Source organism: Vicia villosa, unplaced genomic scaffold (genome assembly GCF_029867415.1).
Source record: "Vicia villosa cultivar HV-30 ecotype Madison, WI unplaced genomic scaffold, Vvil1.0 ctg.000449F_1_1, whole genome shotgun sequence".
NCBI lineage: Eukaryota > Viridiplantae > Streptophyta > Magnoliopsida > Fabales > Fabaceae > Vicia > Vicia villosa.
The window spans coordinates 532392-551844 of record NW_026705213.1 but is presented as its reverse complement, the minus strand read 5'-3'; the positions used below and the strand labels follow the sequence as shown (position 1 = coordinate 551844).

The following is a 19453-nucleotide window of genomic DNA, read 5'->3' as shown; positions in this document are numbered from 1 at the left end:
AAAATAATTTAAATAATATTTGATAAAATATATTAATTATACAAATTAAAAAATGAAGTTTATAAAAAATATAAATAGTTTACCTTCAATGATTGGTGCAAAGAAAAATATGAAAATAAATACATTAATCATACCATAGACAAACTTGGAAACTAAAGCCATTTATTTTGCTTTATGAATATGTAAAATTGTATCATTTTATAATTTATAAATCCAGACCTCTCCTTACATTACTACAGTGTTTGACCCTTTTAGTTCACTAAAATCACTAACTAATTTGCAACCTTTAATGATATGAATGGGTAAAACATAAAATATGAATAATTTCTTTTAATAAACATATTTACGAATTTGTGAAGTGTGATGTTTGATAAAATTTATAGAAAAATTCTCTCACTTAAATGCACCACCATATTGGCATTTTAACATGCTGCTCTTATATGTGTTTTTGTGCAAGTTCATGAAACTTGCCAAGTTCTTCATTTTTTTTATTTCCTTCCAAATTTTGTGCAAAAAGTGCCCTAAATTTTATTTGGGTAGAATAATTTTAGAACATTTAGCTTTTTCATAATTCTTCAAAGTTATACTGAAAAAATAATAAACGAGAGTACCCTAAATTTTTTTTGGTTAGAATTATTTCAGAACATATCAAGCTTTTGTACAATTCTTCAAAATTTGACTAAAAATTTACAAAAAAATAAACTATTTGTAGAAAAGTACTTAAAATTAATGTAAACCCTATTTAAAATCATAAAATTATAAATATATGCCTTGACATGAATCTTTTTATTTTGAGGATTGACGAAAGAAATTCTAAAAAACATGAATACAAAAAGCAGAAAAGAAAATCAAACTTTCAAGTCTCGGAGTCTTATTATTTTTATTTGAGTGTATTGTTAGATTTTTTTTTTAATAAGTAATGAGATTAAAAACCGGATTAAAATCGGAAACTGAATACACGAGCTATCACCTCTTTATACAGGATAGAGGGAAAGTATGCCAAGCATAAAAGTTACAATTTAAAGAAGATTCGTTAACTATTCTAAACCACTTCCACGAGCTCATAACGATCGCCGAGAGGCATTCATCAAAGCAGAATATAATGCCTTTAAAGATGATGGCGTTCCGCATCAACCAAACATTCCACAGAGTCGATAACCGAATAATTCCCACAGTTAAACGATCTTCTTTAGCCTTAACCTTATCAGCATGATCCAAAAAATTCCTCAACTCCTCCAAGGACAAATTCACAGAGTCACCCAGCCATTGACCCACCTTTGTCCAAATTCCTCTGGTTACCGAGCAAGAGTCAAAAAGATGACTGAGATTTTCTGGAACAGAGGAGCAGAAAACGCAGCCACATTCGGAATCATTGCCAATGATTCCTCTCGCCTTCAGAAGATCTCTCGTAGGTAACCTCCCCAACACAAACCTCCATCCGAAAATACCCACTTTAGAAGGTACACTGAGTTGCCAAAGAAAACTTAATTTTTTCAGCACAATAGAATGCATACCCAGATTCACATCCCTCCTGCATATTTCAGAAGCACACCTTTTAAATGAAAACCCATTAGTTTCATCCGGTAACCAAACGATTTCGCCCCTACTCAAATTGTTACAGTCTAGACTTGGGAGGCACTGCAGCAGCATCGTCAAAAGATATTCATCGTCGTGGTCGTAGTCCGACAGCCACTCATCCGGTTTCCAGCGCCAAACCGGCCCGTCCCACCACCCAGCTTCAGCCACCAGCATGAACGGCCTGATAGCCTTCGCGTATAGCTCCTGGAATGCTTCCGAGAGGGGCTGCTGATCCACCCATTTGCTGAACCAAAAGGATGTAGCCTCTCCATTATGAACCCTGCAAAGAAAAACATCAGAAACAGAGTAAATATCTAACATGATGCATTAGCACTCTTAAATATTATACATAGAGAAAAAGTACAATATATATAAAATGAGTATCCTATATAATTTAATATGGCAGAAAACAATTATTCACATAAAATATATAAAAGATATTAAAAGTAAAATTAAAGTTATATAATAGGAGAATTAGTCATACAAGAGAATTGGTACTTGAAATATAGATCTTTTGAAGGTAATGACATTATATCCAAAGATAAAAGACCATGTAATCTTATATAGTTGGCATGAAGATGCTTGAAACTATGTGTACAACATAACATAATCTATAATATAAGAAAGAAAACTGTGCTGGATTATACAATTTAACCCTTGCTTTATTTGGTGACAAATCTCACTTATGGGGGAAAATTAGGTCCAAAGTAACCATTTGTCAGACAATTAGATGGTATTAGTTACATAATTGGTACCTTTTGTGCCATTCATTGGCTGTCTCCATTATTTTATATTATTCAACCCATAAACCGGTTGCATATGGACGAGAAAAAGTAGAAAAGTTTCCTCTGCAAAACAGCAATAGCAGTCATGGTCTTCCCAATGAATACACTGTTTGCAGGTATCATTCTTTCTTTCCTTCTCTTTCTTTCTCGTCCTTTCCTTCACTTTCTCTCTTCTTCCTCCTTCTCCCTCTTCTTCTTCCTTCTTCCTTCTTCCTACAGATGCAATTTGTATTCTTTCCTGACACGGTTTGTTCTGTTGAGTGCTGAGGACGATGATGAACACGATGATGGTGATGTTGATGTTGTTGGGTTCGTGATGAACGATGTTGAACGATTTTAGATGAATGAGTTGAGTTGGTTGAAGATCTATGAAGATGATGACGAAAGCTACGAATCTGAATCTCGGGTGAGGTATTTCTGGTTTTTCTTCTTGATCTCTCTTCCTCTCTCACGATTCTGAAGGGTTTTGATTTTAAGGGAAATGATTAACAAATTGTTTAGGTTTTTTTATGAATATTGGGATTTATCTGTGTTTGAGGTTTTGATGTTTGATGAACAATGTTCTTCTGATAATTTCTGAAGGGTTTGTAAAATTGGGAAAATGATGAACTAGGGTTTTGGTTATTTTTGCCCTGCAGCTGTTTTCTTGATGATTTTTGACCTTATCCATTGTCAATTCTCATTAACATGACTTTTTTTCCAGATCCGACCCTTCCACGGGATTAGGGTTTCAGGAGATCTCGGTCGCAAGTTCTTTTCCAATATGGTATGTTTCAAGTTCCAACCAATGTTTTGTTGTTCTATAATCTTCATTGTTAGATTGTTGTGTCATGAATCTTGGTACAAAGACTATTTACTTTGGCTGAACCGACTTTTGGTTTTTGTTTAGTTTTGTTTTCTGCAAGAACTTTTTGTGGTGGTTATGCAGATTGGTTAGCAAAATTTTGTGGGAAGTGGCGGTTTGAGTCGGTGATGCAGCCTGTTTCTTCGGGAACCAGTTTGTTATTCGTTTCGGTTGAGCTTTATGCAGGGCTGCAGTTCTCATAAGACCATTACTTGAACATTATAGTAAAATAAATTCTTACTTCTTGCAGAGATTTAAGCTTCAATATGTTTTCTGGTTCAATCCCAAATTCAATCCAGGGATTGAAAAGGCTAAATTACATGTAAGTGAACATTCATTTACCGGCCGACCATAAGATTAACCAAAATAATACATCTATATGTTGATATCTAAAGAATTAGCTGTTTTTCCTTTGTTGATTTAACTTTGCTGTTTGGATGTAGGTTTATGACAAATAATTCTTTGAGTGGACCGATTCAAGACTGGATACTTAACTTCAAATTCAATAATTTTGCAATCTGTGAAATAACTTCACTCATTTTTCTTTTTGGAATACCTTTATTTATATTCATTTGAAGCATCAAACATGTCTCTTTGATTATAGCGGAAAAGTGGATGATTCCATAGGCAATTTCTATTCTCTTAGTGTAGTCATTTCTTTTCATCTTCCCATCACCTCCCTGTTTGATTAATTCACTACTATATTGCAGAAGAAGAATAAGATGAAAGTGGATTGTAAGGTGAAGTGGATAGCTGTAGCAGTGAAAATCCGTTTTGACTGTAGCGACCTCAACGAAACAGAAGGCTGCAGTTCCGGAACAGTTTCAACTGAACGATGCACTTGATCTACACACTTTGCTGATTTTGATGGTGAGTTTTTGTAATTTCTGGATTTGAGATCCATTTCGTGAAGTTCACTCCTTTTAAATTGTTTAATACTTCGTCTTAGCATGCTGATAACACTGTTTTATATTCTTCTTGAAAGTTATTTGATCTCTCTGAAAGTCCTTGAACCTTCTTACTGAACCTATATTATTAGATCTTGTGAGATTAATAAACATTGAATTCATGCAGAAAGAGATAGAGAATAAGATAGATGATCACCATCTAGAACAATAACTGAAGCATCTTGGGTTTGTGAGAATTGCTGCTATTCATGCTTTTGTTTGCATGTCCAGTCTTTATGATTATGCAAAACAGAATTCGGGATCTTTGAGATCTGCTGTTGGAACCGTCGAAGGTACTGTTACTATGTTTTGCCATCTTTTTTTATTTTGTTTAAATTGTATTGTTTGGATCTAGATTTTTTTCGTGTTTGTTTAAGGAGAAGGAAGCACATGCATTGTTAAATGCTAAGGCCAAAATCTGCTCATTAATGATGTATGTGATGTAGTTTTGGAACAGAGTCTCAATGGTACCCTATTTAAACAATGACAAATTGACAATGCTGTTGTACAAGTGCATTCACATGACCTCAACATATCAAACAGTGTTCCTCTTAGTTTTCTCCTCAATCTTTATCTTTTCATTAATTTACTCTCCCATTCCCTTCCTTTAGGTTGTCCAACTGCATCTGCCGCTGCTCCATCAAAGCGGTAATACTAACTGGCTCTGGAAATCGGCGGAGGAAAAAAGACAGAAGCTTGCCGGTATCGCTAACAAGAAGCGATTGATATGCATGTTCTATTCATTTTAAAAATTATACTAAGCTTGACATTGTTGCTTCTGAATATTATTATTGTAGATTTGGGAGTGCCATGAGTTTTTCTCTATTGGTTGATAACTATTTACTTTTCATGCAGAAACAATATGACAACAAGATTGTTGGTGAATTTTTAGAGTGACAACAAGATTTTTACTTTCCAGCAAGAGTTGCTTTATTCTTTTATCACTACTACTCAATTGTGGCTTACGGTTGCTGTTGGAGTGTTTGAAGCACGTCGTATATTAGAGGCAATTTGAACTCGGGTATTGTTATTTAAACGCAGTTCTTTACAAATGCAATTTGTTTGTATTTGGTGTAGAGCAGTATGAGCAGGCTATCAAGTATGAGAAAGGTTCATTTGTTACTTCTGATGGAGCGTTGGCAACACTTTCTGGTGTTAACAAGTCTTTCTCCTAGCGACAAAGGCGTCTTTATGGATGACGTTACTAAAAGTGAACTTTGGTGGGGGAAATTACGTACTATATATCCCAGGTTGGGTTTGAAACTATGACCTATGATTAACTGAAAGAGATCTCTTGTCATCTCATTCAATTGTTATTGTGTAGTAATCATATGATTTTTGTGGTTTTGATTTTAATTCAAGTGCAGGTTCCAGTTGCACAAACTCACGATCCCAAGGGTAAGCCTGATTGCTATGGTGTCTTCTGCCTTACCTATGATTTCAAGGCTATGAGTATTCTTCTTCACTACCTTTATCTATTTATTACATGTATATATGGTGTTTGTCAATAAGTGCATGCTGATGCATAATTTCCTTTATGTAATGTGTATAGGCAAAGTTTATCCACAGTTTAATTGTAAAAATCTTTTGGATCCTGTGTGGTAGCCCATATTTGGTGAAGCACACACGATCTATTGTCTTTAATGGCCATGCAATTTATCTCCACAGAGTTGATTTCTTATCTCAGCTTGCATTCGGTAATGGCAAATTTTTGAAGAACTACAAGTAAGCGTTCAATCTTAATTTTCGTTTCTATCGTTGTGGGGGTATGCCATGACAGATCCTTGCCATCAATCTTCTATTCTGATACTGTCAGGATTACAAACCTATCCTATAATAAATGTATTTAAGTCGTCATGATTTCCTCATCACAAAACTCACATTGTAGAATCTATTTGGATCAACATCTGTGTATGCCTACATTGAAGGCATTTTCAGTTCTGTTGTTGGAACTACAACATCTGTGTATGCTTACATTTTAGGTACAATATTCGACTTTATTTCTTGCATGGAGAAATACCTTGAACTTTTATGCTTCTTATCTAATAAATTTTTTTTGGCATCTCACTTTCACGCAAATTCGGTGCCTTTTTTGCATCGATCCCCTACCGATAATTGGTGCTATATACTGTGTTTTATTTGGCATTGTTGGTAAGTGTAGGCCAAACACATATAATTTTTAGTTTTAATATTTATGTCGAGAGAGAGTACTTGCATATATGAAAATATAATCCAATGATTTTATCTTTATAGGTTACTAACAGGATCAATCATGGCTCATGAAATGATGCATAACCTGGTTTTATGTTTGGTCTGTAGGTATCCTATATGCAGAATCCCAATGGTCAAACATTAAGATAGTAGGATTGGTTATGTAACTTTGATGGGGTGACTGATAATTGTAACTTGCTGGGCTGGTCTTGATTTTATTGTATTGAGTTGGTTCTGCATTAGTTTGGGTACAGATTTATATATATATATATATATATATATATATATATATATATATATATATATACAAGCTCCATTGTTTAGCAAAAAAAACAAAACTTCAATTTCAATCTTATTTGCTCACTCTTTTACTACTCTTTATCACAAACAATGCAGACACATGTGCACACTATTGTATCTAATGTTGGAGTTGAAGGTGTTGTTGTTGCTGGAAAACTTTAGGAACAGAATAATTCTAATCTTGGTTATGATGCCAACAAAGGTCAGTGTTCCCCATTTTCTTTTTCGTTGTTGTCGTGTTTAAATAGTTTCTTTTGTTTGTGTTATTATTATTGATTATGTTGTCAACTATTTTTCTTGCAGCTTTGTAATTAGGTGAATATGTAGATATGGTTAAGTCTAAAATTATTGATCCATTGAAGGTGGTTAGGACCTTCTTGGTTGACATAACCAGGTAGGATATTTACAAATTAGCAGTGGATACTAAAGTATTTGGTATGTTATATAACCACTTTGCTTACCATCATTTTTCTGCAGTGTATCGTCTTTGATGATAACAACCGAAGTTATTGTTTCTGAACTCCCAAAAGAAGATAAAGACAGTCCTACAATGCCTGACAACATGGGTGGTATGGATTATTAGCTGCTATGAAGACTTGAATTAAAGTGGTGTTTCGCCACTATTATAGCCTCTCTTTTTATATTTGACATAAGGCATTCATGTAATCATAATGAGAGATGAAAGTTGTAGGTGGGAAGATTTGTGATTGTTATTGTATATGATATGATTGAGATATTCAGAATAATTTGCATTCCAAAATAGTTAGGAATTATTCCCTTCATAAGTTGTCAAATGAAACCAAGGTCTCAATTAAATTCTTTCCCAAAAAGGTTGTTTTATTAATACTTTTAAATTGTTGATTTTTTCCGACTAAGTATTAAAGTTGTTGATTTTTAGTTTATATCTTTTAATATTTATTTATTTAATATTTTTTAAATATTTATTTTTATTTATGTTCTATTAAGAGTCATAAATATTCTTTAATATTTTTATGTTATATTAAGAGTCATAAATATTAATTTTTTTAAATCTCCTCCACATTTTTTAGACGTAACACCAACTTTCCACAGCCACATAATTTCTTTGCAACGAAAATCAAAATTTAAAATAGTCTCTAAAAATAGTCTCTAATATTAATAATAATTAATACAAATATTTGTAACCAAAAGAAAAGATTTTTATTGAGTTTTCTTGATAACTGCATTTTTATAATACGTTTTAATATTCTCTATTACAAATTATAATTAATACCAATAATATTCTCTATTGAAAAAATAATATTTGTGTACGGGGTAAAATATATTTAATCCATGTATTTTTATAAATGGTGTTATTTTTATAAATGGAAAAAAAAATCTATTATTTATCTAAATATTTTTATATTCAAAAATTTAGTATTGATCCAGATATTTTTGTAAATGATACCTAAGCATAAATAATATTTGTATACGGGAAAAAATCTATTATTGATCTAAATATTTTTATATACGAAAGATGGTATTTATGATCCAAATATTTACGATCCAAAAATGGTATACAAGAAATAGTCTATTATTGAAAAATTTATTTCAATTAAAATAAATTTAAAAATATACTTGAAAATGTGTGTTATTGAATAAAATAAAATACAAAAATGTGTGTCACTTATCATTAACTTTAATTTAATGATTTAAAATATAATTATATTATATTAATATATGTCATTAATAAAGTTTATACAATTAAAATAATATTTGCACAATTAAATATTAGAAAAATTATTTGTTATTGATGTCATTTCACAATTAAATATTTTATATACAAAAAATGGTAATTACGATCCAAAAAATTTGATTCAAAATTTGATTTTAATTTAAAATAAATATATTATGTAAACAAATTCGCGTACCAAACCAGTACCCGTGCGTACGCACGGGTATCCCGCTAGTTGAAATTTACAATAACCAATATTTTTTATGGGAACACGTTTCGTCAATATGATGAGCGTTCTTACGCCTTTAATCCCAAAACAAAAAGATAATAATATTAATTAAATAATGAAACACATGAAATCTAAAGAAAAAAAACTAAAAGTTATAACATTGTTGAAATTGACACTAACCACTACATCATTTTCATGATATGAAGATGATTCTTACATTTGATGAGAGCTCTTGCACAATTAATCTTAAAACAAAAAAATAACAATATTAATCAAATAAACGTTGGAGAACATAAAAAAAAAAGAAAAGGATAAATACCTTAAACGAAGAAATCAATGTAGTTTTTATGGAAAATAATGAGTTCATGAGAAGGTAGAAAGGCATAAAATTAGAATGAAATCCAAGGACTCTATTCCTAGAATCCCAACCTCTTTTCTACAACGACAATTGCTACTAGCAAGAATTCTGCAAAATTTTAGGGTTTTAATTGGATTAGATTGAGTGAAAAATTAATTTGAAAAGAAATTACGAGCAGTGTTATGTGAAAATTTATATCATGAGATGAGATGAGAGGAAGAAGTAATGTTCAATGTGGAAGAGAGAGATAGAAATAATGACAGAGGGGACACATGAAATTTTTGCCAACGTGCCAATATTTTATTTAGTAGGAGATATAATAGATGAATTGTCAAAAATTTGGAGTTTAAAATATATATATATATTAAAATGAATAGTAAAACACTATAGCAAAAATTGAAATTACTAAAAAGAGATAACCATAGGCTTGTCTCCATCGATAATATTTATGTATAGAACTCTGAGTCGTGCTAATTTGTAGGTAAAGGTGTCAATATGAAATGAATATCTCAAATATTATCCACTACATAGTTGGGAGTAGTTATCCACGTACCATAGTAGGGAATAATAGTGAGTTACTTTCGATTTAGTGTAGTTCGTGTCATATCCCAAATTTTACCCCTAATTTTTATTTGTTAATAAGTTCATCCATCAACATAGCATCTAGTCATAATATATACATTTACATCATTCTATCCGATTTTTGTTGCTTACTCTTATAATTCATTTGCATCCATTATCCTTTTATTATTTATTTTAAATATTTGTTTTATTTACTAATTGAAATGTCATATTTTGATTGTTAAGTAAATAAGTTTAAAATTAAATAGTAAATTTGGAAAATTAAAAAAAAAACAATGAAATTTTGTTGCCCTTGACTTACTTGCATTATATTCTTATTGTTACATTTTAATTAGAATTTACATCTTTTGTATCTTTTTATTTAATTGAATATCTTAATTTGCATCATAAGTTATTAGTTTAGAATTTCTATCCATTCATAAAATAAAACAAAATGGCATTACCCATCTCATGAACAAAGTATAGTCCCACGAGAGCATTACAACATCACTTTCATGTACATAGCAAAATACATCAGACAAATTACACCGAGAAAAGGAAAAAAAAACATGAAAGAGAATTTTTCTTCAGCGCATCATCATCTTCATGTATGCCTGAGGCCCATTTTCATCATAACTCAGACCCATCATACCACTAAAATTCAAATCAAAAGAAATTCACAAAGTTAACAAGAGTTCATAAAAGACAAAAAGACCAATTCTAAAAAAATGCAGGCCTACACATTTTACAACCTTAAAAAACTAGAAGCAAGCAAAAATCAGTACAAATTTGCTGCTCCACTATCCCACTACCTCGGCAAACAATTCAAATTCCTCCACTAGAAATTTTGTCCTTGATCTTATCCTCTCAATTCTCTCATCAAAAACCCTTAATTCCAGCATATAAATAACAACATTGTTTCAAGAGGAGGAGAAGGCAGTGACAAGAACAAACCATAGTGAAACTCTGCCTCAATCCACCTTTAACCTTCTTCCACACATAACCCGCACACTCAGAACACCACTCATAACCAGACCCTTCAACACCACTGGAACTCACCCTTCCAACAACACATAGTCCCTGAAAAAAAAACTCTCCATCAAACCACCCTCACCCAAATACTCGGTAAACACTTTAAACCTCACAATACCCTCTTTACTCAAACTCAACCTTACTGTGTTCACTCACAGCAACCACCGAACTAGCTCATGTCACTCAAACCGCAACCTCCCAAACAAACCTCACAACACTCAATAACGCCTCACAAATTCAAGCCACAAAAAATTGAAACAAAGGAAGACGAAGCAACGTAAGCAGATCGCATATTAGAGAGAAAAATTGAAGAAGGTTACCTAAAGTGTTATCGCTGAGCTTTCAATTTCGTTTTTGCCTGTATCGTTCCATTTTTCATTTGTCTGTTTAATTTGCAATCATGTAATCATCAAGAACAATAATGAGATTAGGGATTTAGGTTTCTCTGGGATAAAGGTTTATTATTTATTGCTTTATGAATTGTTGTTGTTGTTAACGAATCAAAGAGATCCAACCACAAATCGAGAGATATCGTGAGAGAGGCGAGAGTTTCATGTTGTTGTTCTTTCAATTTCAGTGTGTCAGTACATAAATCTAGCAAGGGATGTTGATGGCGAAATTGAAGGAAAAATCCTACAGATCAAGGGTTTGAACCCCACAAAATTGGGTCTATAAGGGAACTCAGAAAAAGGACGCAGAGCAATGAAGGGATCAAATAGTCAAGGTCGACAAACCTTGAACAGTGCATCGACTTTGCTTCTGTCGACCATGCAGAGGATTGAGACTTAGGGAAAAACGGGTGGTTAGGCTTACGCTGGGGACAACTTCGAATGGAAGGATCGAGCAGGGAATTTGAAATTCAAACTTCAGCAGTTAGCAAAGACTTGGCTCCTAAAATGAACGCGAGAAGCACAAGGAGTAGTTACATAGGATCTTGCAGCTGGTTATGTGGTTTATAGGCAGTTATTACGTGGTTGTATAGTCTGTAGGCAGTTATTTCATGGTATTATAAATAAGAGATCCCACGAAGGGGCTCGTGTGTTCACTTGTGGCAAAAAATCACTTGTAGAAACTTCATATTCCCAGAGCAAGGAAACAAAGTTTTCAAGAGTGCTAATGTACGTGAATCACCATTTTCACTTCAATGCAATTTCCTTATTTTTCTATCGTTCCTTTTGAACACTTTGTTTTATTTTCATTTACTTTCAAATTGTCTTTTTACATTGTTGTTTACATTTTTGAACATAATTCTATCACGACAATAGAATTCACCAAAGATACAGTCATTGTGTATTTCTTTTGAATGTTGCAATGTCTTGTTGGTCACGAGTGACCTTCAGTCGATAGCATTAACTTATGCGTGTGGAAACTGTACTTGGTCAAAACTTTGTAGGTAACTATCTCGTTGTAAAGTAAGAGTCTGTGTCGATTTGAGAATGTCGAAACCTTGGTTACATTAGCACTTGTCTTAGGATTAACTAGTCAATCCTGCGAGTAACTCTTAGTTTGTAGGCTTTGAGAGGACTAGCGGTTGTTTATTAATTTCCACAGTAAACAAAATGGCACGCCTAGTGGGACTTGTGCTGATCTAAGTTTATGAAGCTTAGAAGTGCGAAACAATATAGTAGACCACATGAAACATTAAGAATGTCAAATTCCAATGTAGACGTAATACCACCAGGAACATTGACTACCATAGATCCAGTAGTTTCGCAGGTCGCAACTTTGCCTCCGTTGACAAATGTAGCCATAACAAAGTCGACTACAGGGAAAATGGTGACACCTATCCCTTTGCCTCCATCGGTAAGTCCAGGGTCAACAATGGCGATAAATATCCCTTTCAGGTCTAATATACCCCATTTGGCACGTTAGATCCTATTTATGGAATGCTGTATTCCTTAGTTCCGGGATATCAATCAACGTCGAATGCAATACTGGTAGCAGATAACACTCAGCATATAAGTTCTTCTTTGCAGGGATCTGCAAAAAAATGCTCAAAATAGAGACAATCAGAATAGAGTAGTGTCATTGTTGAATACTTCGGTAGTGGTGCTTAGGCAACAAATGGATGATAGTAACCATGAGTTAGTTAATATGTTAACTAACCAAATGGGTACTGTTTTCAATCCTATGATGCAGGAATCTGCTGAATTGAATACGCAACTGGTCAACCAGTTGACTCGCTTATGCAATTTCTTAGGGGCACCTCAAACACCGGTTCGAAAGGCACCTCAAATAAATAGGAAAAATGTGGTACCTACACTACTAAAGGCAAATTTAGTGGAGGAGGAAATTGTACACCAGGGACAAATTCCCAGACCCCAACAATACCAAGGTGTCGAGTTAGAAAGACACCAACCATTGGTGTTAGTAGGTCGACTACAAAAATGTTGATCAAAAGGCCATTATATGCGTCTCCACTGGCTGAATTTATTCTTCAAACTGAATTACCCAGGGGAACTAAAGTACCCAAATACAGTATGTTTGGGGGAGAGTATGGCGAATCAACAATAGAACATATTACTAGGTATCTAACTAAGTCACAATATTTGGCTCACAATGAAAGTCTAAGAATAAAAAACTTCCCTTCGTCCTTAACGAAGGAAACTTTTACATGGTTTACTTCATTGGCCCCAAATACAATTGACTCATGGTCCAAATTGGAGAAGAAGTTCCATGAACAGTTTTATGAAGGCATTCCAAAATTATTTTGGCAGAATTGTCAGGGATCAAGAGAAGGTTTGCTGAGAGCATTGATGATTATTTAAATAGGTTTTGGTCATTGAAAGTTAGATGTTTTACGCAATGCCAGAACATGAATTTGTTCAGATGGCTGTTGAGGGTTTAGATTATTCCATTAGGAAGAAAATTGACCCAAAATTTGTAAAGAGTATGTCACAGTTAGCTGATAGAGTTCGACATCTCGAATAGCTAAGGTTGGAGAAAGTTAAACATACTAAGTATAAAAAAGATAAAGTAGCTTTTGTCGATTACGATGCGACAAATCCTATTTATGAGGCTGATTATGCCTCACCAACTGAAGTAAATGTCGACGTGGTTGAGATGAAGCCAGGATCTGCATATGAATGTCGATCCTTGGTACCTACACAAGGAAAATATCCCGTAGAAAACAATCCAAAATTTCCTTCAAAATCTAATACTTTTAACGTAACAAAATGTGAGGAAATTATTGATGTGTTTGTTAAAGATGGTCAAATGATAGTACCACAAGGTACTAAAATGCCATAATTAGAACAAAGGAAAAAAAGGGGATTTTGTAAATATCATAATTATTTGGCCCATAATACATCTAAATGCTATCTTTTCAGGGATCTTGTTCAGAAGTTAATTCAAGAAGGCATGCTGAAGTTTGCAGGTCGCATGATGAAGATTGACGCTGACCCTCTTCACCAGGAATAAGCTTTGTTTGTTGACCTAGTGGAGATCAACATGGTCGAAATCACTGAGTATAATGAGGCTGATATGGTGGAAGAGACTGGTGAAATTCCTAATGTCGATTTAGCTGAAGTGTATCCAATGCCTGATAAAGATTTGGCGGATTTTCTCTATCGATGCAAAAACAAGGGTTCACAGGTGTGTCTGTGCCCTAGGTGTAGTGTTGTCACTAATAAGGTTGCTGCTGAAAAGTTTCAAAGGCTACAACTTGGAAAGGGGAAAAGCAAATCGGCTGGCCAGAGGCGCTATCCCATGAGAGAAGAGACCTCAAGAAAGATTGGTGGGGGAGTTCTGAATTTAGTCCAAGGATTTATGTATCGTCGGCTAGGGCTCATAGGGGCACTGGATTAAGCCTCAGTGAAAGTTGGAAGTGCCACAAGGTACTGCTACTACTGCTAGAGGAGGCTTAGCTGTTAACTACAAACATGAGTTCGGGTCTGAAAGGAAAGCTCATGTATCTGAAAATTACTTAGGGAAAAATCCTATGACTAGAACTCAATGGAAACGTTTTCAACATTGCAAGCAATCTGATAGGGAAGCTGCTAAAGAGAGGTATGAGGAGAATGTGGCTTAAAGGTCCAACTCTAGAAGGAGGAGCCTGCTATATCTAACAGCTAGTAGACCTGATATTTCCTTTGCAGTTGGTGTGTATGCTAGATATCAAGCAGAACCCAAAGTCAGTCACATAAATCAAGTCAAGAGGATTCTAAAATATGTGAATGGAAGACAATGTCAACTTGTTCTCAGCTGGTAGCAGTTGTTCTCAACTTTTTTGGATGAAACAAATGTTAAGCGAATACAATGTCACACAGAATGTCATGACATTATACTGTGACAATCTAAGTGCCATCAATATATCCAAGAACCCCATTCAGCACAGGAGAACAAAGCATATTCACATTGAACATCACTTCATAAGAGATCGTGTGGGAGACAAAGTGATTACATTGGAGCATGTGGCCACTGAACTGAAGCTTGCTGACATTTTCATAAAGGCCTTAAATGCAAATCAATTTAAAAACTTAAGGGGTAAGTAAGAATTTATCTTTACGAGGGATTATAGAAAATAATCATATATGGGAACATCGTTAAGGACATTTTAGATATTCAATATTTGAATTTATTTCTGATTGGCCACAAAATTAATTTCCCTCTCCTTTTACAATCTTACCAAAAGTGGAATAGTCACACGCTTACACGCTATCCCATTCCTATTTCCATCATCAACCACTCCCTCATCTTCCATACTCACCCCAAAATCTACAGCTACTATTTGTTCATCAATTTTCGGTTGATCAAGATGTCTCAACAACCAAGCTCATCATCTCCCAAGAATATGTCCTCTAACGTTGATCTTTCATCCGACTCTAGGGCACAAACTGTGAACCCTAACGAAGTTCTGGACACTGTCCCTCTGAGGATGGTGACTGCGGATGATCTGAAGGTGCAAAAGCCAATAACTCCTCTTACAAGAAGACCTAAGGAAAGATTTACTAGTAATGTTTATAAGTCCTCGTCTCCCACTCCTTCTGGTGATAAGACTAGGGAAGGATCTAAATATGTTCATAATGCTATCAAGGAACTTTTGACTAGAATTTTGAGTGAAAACCATGATGTTCCTGGAGTGTCTGTTCCATTGAATCAAGAAATTAATGAACCTAATATGGAAGCTGAACTAGATGTTGTTCACGATGTTGAAACAATGGAGGATACTGAGTTGGATCCTTCTAAAGAAAAGAAAGTTGGTGTTGATGTGAATGTTGTTGTTGAAGACGATACTGAAGTTGGTACTGAAGCTGATACTGGTACTGGTACTGGTACTGAAGTTGTAGACCTTGATGAGTATTTTGATAATGGCCTTATAGCTAGTATAGACCCTAGCATAGCCAAAAGGTTCATGACTACAAAAGGCAAGAAGGTAGTTGGTCAAAGTCCCTCCAAAAAGAAAGCTGGTATTGATTCCTCCAAAAAGGATACTGTTGGTCCTCCAAGAACTTGGAGCAAAGTGATTCCCAAGAAGAGAAAGGTCAATGTTATCTCTAGCTCTGATACTGATGTTGAATGTGATGTCTCAGACATCCCTCTTAAAAAGAAGCCTACTTCTAGCAAACTTGCAACTAGAGTTCCTGATGTACCCATTGATAACATCTCCTTTCATTATGCTGCAAGTGTTAACAAGTGGAAGTATGTCTACTGTTGTACCCCGATTTTTTACCACTGAAATCCTACCATATCTTATATACTAGGATTATCATTATCATCATAATCATCATGCATTTATCATTTGCTAACAAAAATACAAAAGATTGTCGTTTTTGCTTGTGTCCCAAGACAGGAGACAGATCAAGAAGAGATTGGGCAAATTAGGGGTTTGAGGCCCAAAAAGGAATTCAACATTCTTCTATGATTCAAAGGATTCTCTAATCAATATCAAAGTCCAAGGATAGTTCAATGCAAGATCAATCACCTTCAAGTTTATCAGAAGCTTCAATTAGGGTTTTTGACCTAATTCCATTGGATGGTTGACTTTTAATCAGGACATGGTTCCAAGACTCAAAATATGATTCAAGGACATTCAAATCAACATTATAATCCGTTCCCATCATTCATTTGAAGAGGAGACCTTGATTCATAAGAAAATCACAAAATTGCACTTTATTTGGAAAAAGTCAATTGTGCAAGTCAACCTTTGACTTTTGAGTAAAATGGTCAACTATGAAATTTTAAGGATTAAAATCATCATAATATTATTATTGAATACATTTGATCAAATAAAATTCAAAGAATTCATTAAGAATCAAAAAGTCAAAATTAGGGTTTTAAGTGATTTTTAACCTAATTTTGGGAACTTCAATTTTTGCCTACAAACTCGAAAATCTCCAAACATGAAAGTTGTAGGTCTTGACAAAACAAACAACTTATCAAAATGCAACTTTTGGTTAAAAGTGATTATTTTGAGAGATTTTGGATTAATAAGGGACTGATTGCAACCAAAGGGCAACCGCCCCACATGGATGGGCCTCCCGCCCCACACAAAAAGTGGGGTCTTCCCAAGGGACGTCCGTCCCATGTATATGGGGTCCCTGTCCCTAATAATTTTTCCTCCTCGTTCTAGTTTATATTTTCCTTCTGATCTCAGTCTTAATCAATAATTTTAATCCCATAACATTAATAGTCACGACATCACTAATCCATTCACATCACAAATAATCATTCATCGATTATAATTCACAGACAGTGCAATTCAATTATCACACAGTAACAATTTCTACAAGCAATTTCCAGCAAATTCACACAGCAATATCACGGGCACTAATAATCATACCAACATATAGAGATAATACTAATACCATAAACCCCACATATGGTCCATCATATCTCCGTTTATAGAGCAAGAACCCCACCCTTACCTTTTATTCAGAGTCCGCTCTATAATTCGTTCCTCAGATTGAAATTACGGTCGAATCCAAGCATTCCGATCTTTGCATAATTCTCCAATTTCTTTCCTCTTCACGGCAAAGCTTCGTGCCTCCTCTCTTTTCTTTTTTATCTCCTCCTATGATACTTTGCTATTTCTCCACAATGTTATGATTCTGGTTTTCTAAAATCTAAATGGCATGCCTCACTTCTCCATTTTAATTGGGCCTATAAAATTACACATGCAACACTTACCTCTAGCCCATTTAATTATTTCAGTATACTCCCTTTTTACTCAATGTCTCATATTTTTTCCGGTCTATTCTTAATTATTCAGAAAATTCCATAAACTTCAAATATTATTCTAATAATATTTCCAATACTAAAAATATTAAAATTCTCGATTCACTATCGATCCGCTATCCCGAAATAATACCGACTCGGTCACTCAAAATACGCCAAAACTCAATAAATACAAAATAGTCCTAATTAAATAATAAATCAAAATACGGGCATTACATTGAGCATCACCTACATTAGATTTATTGGCCGCATTTGAGAAACCTTTGCTGTGGGCTGCACCACTAGATATAGGTTGAGGCGAATCAATACCAATGTTAGGTGGAATATCAGAATGGGCAGAAGAATCAAGAAGAGTGATTTGCTTGTCTTGCAAATAAGGAAAACATTAGATCAAATAACACAATAATCGAAGGAAATAATATATATATATATATATATAATGCTTCCTTTGGTTCATCAGGGTGCAAAGCAGTGCTTCCAATATGCTCCAAGACAACATTGCCAGATGATTGGGATTTTATATCCTTCATGGGTGTGAAGGATAGAAAAACACTTAGAAAGGGGGGGGGGGGGGTTTGAATAAGTGTAGCTTTAAAAACTTGACAGATAAAAATAAATTGCACAGTTATTTTTATCCTGGTTCGTTGTTAACTAAACTACTCCAGTCCACCCCCGCAGAGATGATTTACCTCAACTGAGGATTTAATCCACTAATCGCACGGATTACAATGGTTTTCCACTTAGTCAGCAACTAAGTCTTCCAGAGTCTTCTGATCACACACTGATCACTCCAGGAACAACTGCTTAGATACCCTCTAAGACTTTTCTAGAGTATACTGATCCACACGATCACTCTAGTTACAACCTGCTTAGATAACCTCTAAGACTTCCTAGAGTATTCTGATCCACACGATCACTCTAGTTCCTTACAACTTAATGTAATCAATTCTAAGAGTATTACAAATGCTTCTTAAAAGCTATAATCACAAACTGTGATATTTCTCTTAACGTTTAAGCTTAATCTCACTAATATATTACAACAGCAATGTAGTGAGCTTTGATGAAGATGAAGATTCTGAGCTTTGATTTGAACAGCGTTTCAGCAAGTTGATATGAGTTGTTTTGGTGCAGAATCGTTAACCTTGCTTCTCATCAGAACTTCATATTTATAGGCGTTGGAGAAGATGACCGTTGAGTGCATTTAATGCTTTGCGTGTTCCGTACAGCATCGCATTTAATGTTATACGCTTTTGTCAACTACCTCGAGCCTTGTTCACGCTGTGTCTACTGACGTAGCCTTTAATAGCTTTTAACGTTCCTTTTGTCAGTCAGCGTAGCCTGCCACTTGTACTTCCTTCTGATCTGATGTTTGTGAATACAACGTTTGAATATCATCAGAGTCAAACAGCTTGGTGCAAAGCATCTTCTGATCTTCTGACCTTGAAGTGCTTCTGAGCGTGATACCATCAGAACTTCAGTGCTTCTGTTCTCTTGTTCTTCTGATGCTTCCATAGACCCATGTTCTGATTCTGCTTCGACCATCTTCTGATGTCTTGCCAGACCATGTTCTGATGTTGCATGCTGAACCCTTTGAGACAAAGCTTCTGAGCGCTGAATTATGCGTACTCTTTATATATTTCCTGAAAAGGAAATTGCATTGGATTAGAGTACCATATTATCTTAAGCAAAATTCATATTATTGTTATCATCAAAACTAAGATAATTGATCAGAACAAATC

General features: G+C 34.4%; 2 protein-coding genes and 2 long non-coding RNA genes across 5 annotated transcripts; 3 read left to right on the top strand and 1 right to left on the bottom strand.

Annotated features, from left to right (window-relative positions):
• Positions 1 to 966: 966 nt before the first annotated feature.
• On the bottom strand, positions 967 to 2108 carry LOC131628381 (uncharacterized). The gene is made up of 2 exons (XM_058899214.1): positions 2077 to 2108; positions 967 to 1858 (listed from the first exon to the last, which is right to left on the bottom strand). The coding sequence occupies exons 1-2, from the start codon at positions 2106 to 2108 to the stop codon at positions 967 to 969; spliced, it is 924 nt and encodes a 307-aa protein (XP_058755197.1).
• A 216-nt stretch (positions 2109 to 2324) lies between these two features.
• Positions 2325 to 3266, top strand: LOC131628364 (uncharacterized). 2 transcript variants are annotated; one of them, XR_009291762.1, is made up of 4 exons: positions 2325 to 2479; positions 2625 to 2769; positions 3067 to 3129; positions 3253 to 3266. It is a non-coding gene; the product is annotated as an uncharacterized LOC131628364 (long non-coding RNA). The 2 variants fall into 2 exon arrangements; XR_009291761.1 differs by lacking the exon at positions 2325 to 2479 and having other exon boundaries at positions 2487 to 2769.
• A 2262-nt stretch (positions 3267 to 5528) lies between these two features.
• On the top strand, positions 5529 to 7464 carry LOC131628363 (uncharacterized). Its single transcript, XR_009291760.1, has 4 exons — positions 5529 to 6613; positions 6762 to 6867; positions 6969 to 7059; positions 7143 to 7464. It is a non-coding gene; the product is annotated as an uncharacterized LOC131628363 (long non-coding RNA).
• Positions 7465 to 15294: 7830 nt separating this feature from the next.
• Positions 15295 to 16215, top strand: LOC131628380 (uncharacterized). The gene has a single exon (XM_058899213.1). The coding sequence runs from the start codon at positions 15295 to 15297 to the stop codon at positions 16213 to 16215; it is 921 nt and encodes a 306-aa protein (XP_058755196.1).
• Positions 16216 to 19453: the final 3238 nt, after the last annotated feature.

Coding starts and splice junctions, on each gene's coding strand:
- LOC131628381 (XM_058899214.1), bottom strand. CDS start 2,108: ATGTCATTACCTTCAAAAGATCTATATTTCAA. Junction 1,859..2,076: donor TCAAAAGATCTATATTTCAA/GTACCAATTCTC, acceptor TTTTCTTTGCAG/GGTTCATAATGGAGAGGCTA.
- LOC131628380 (XM_058899213.1), top strand. CDS start 15,295: ATGTCTCAACAACCAAGCTCATCATCTCCCAAGAATATGTCCTCTAAC.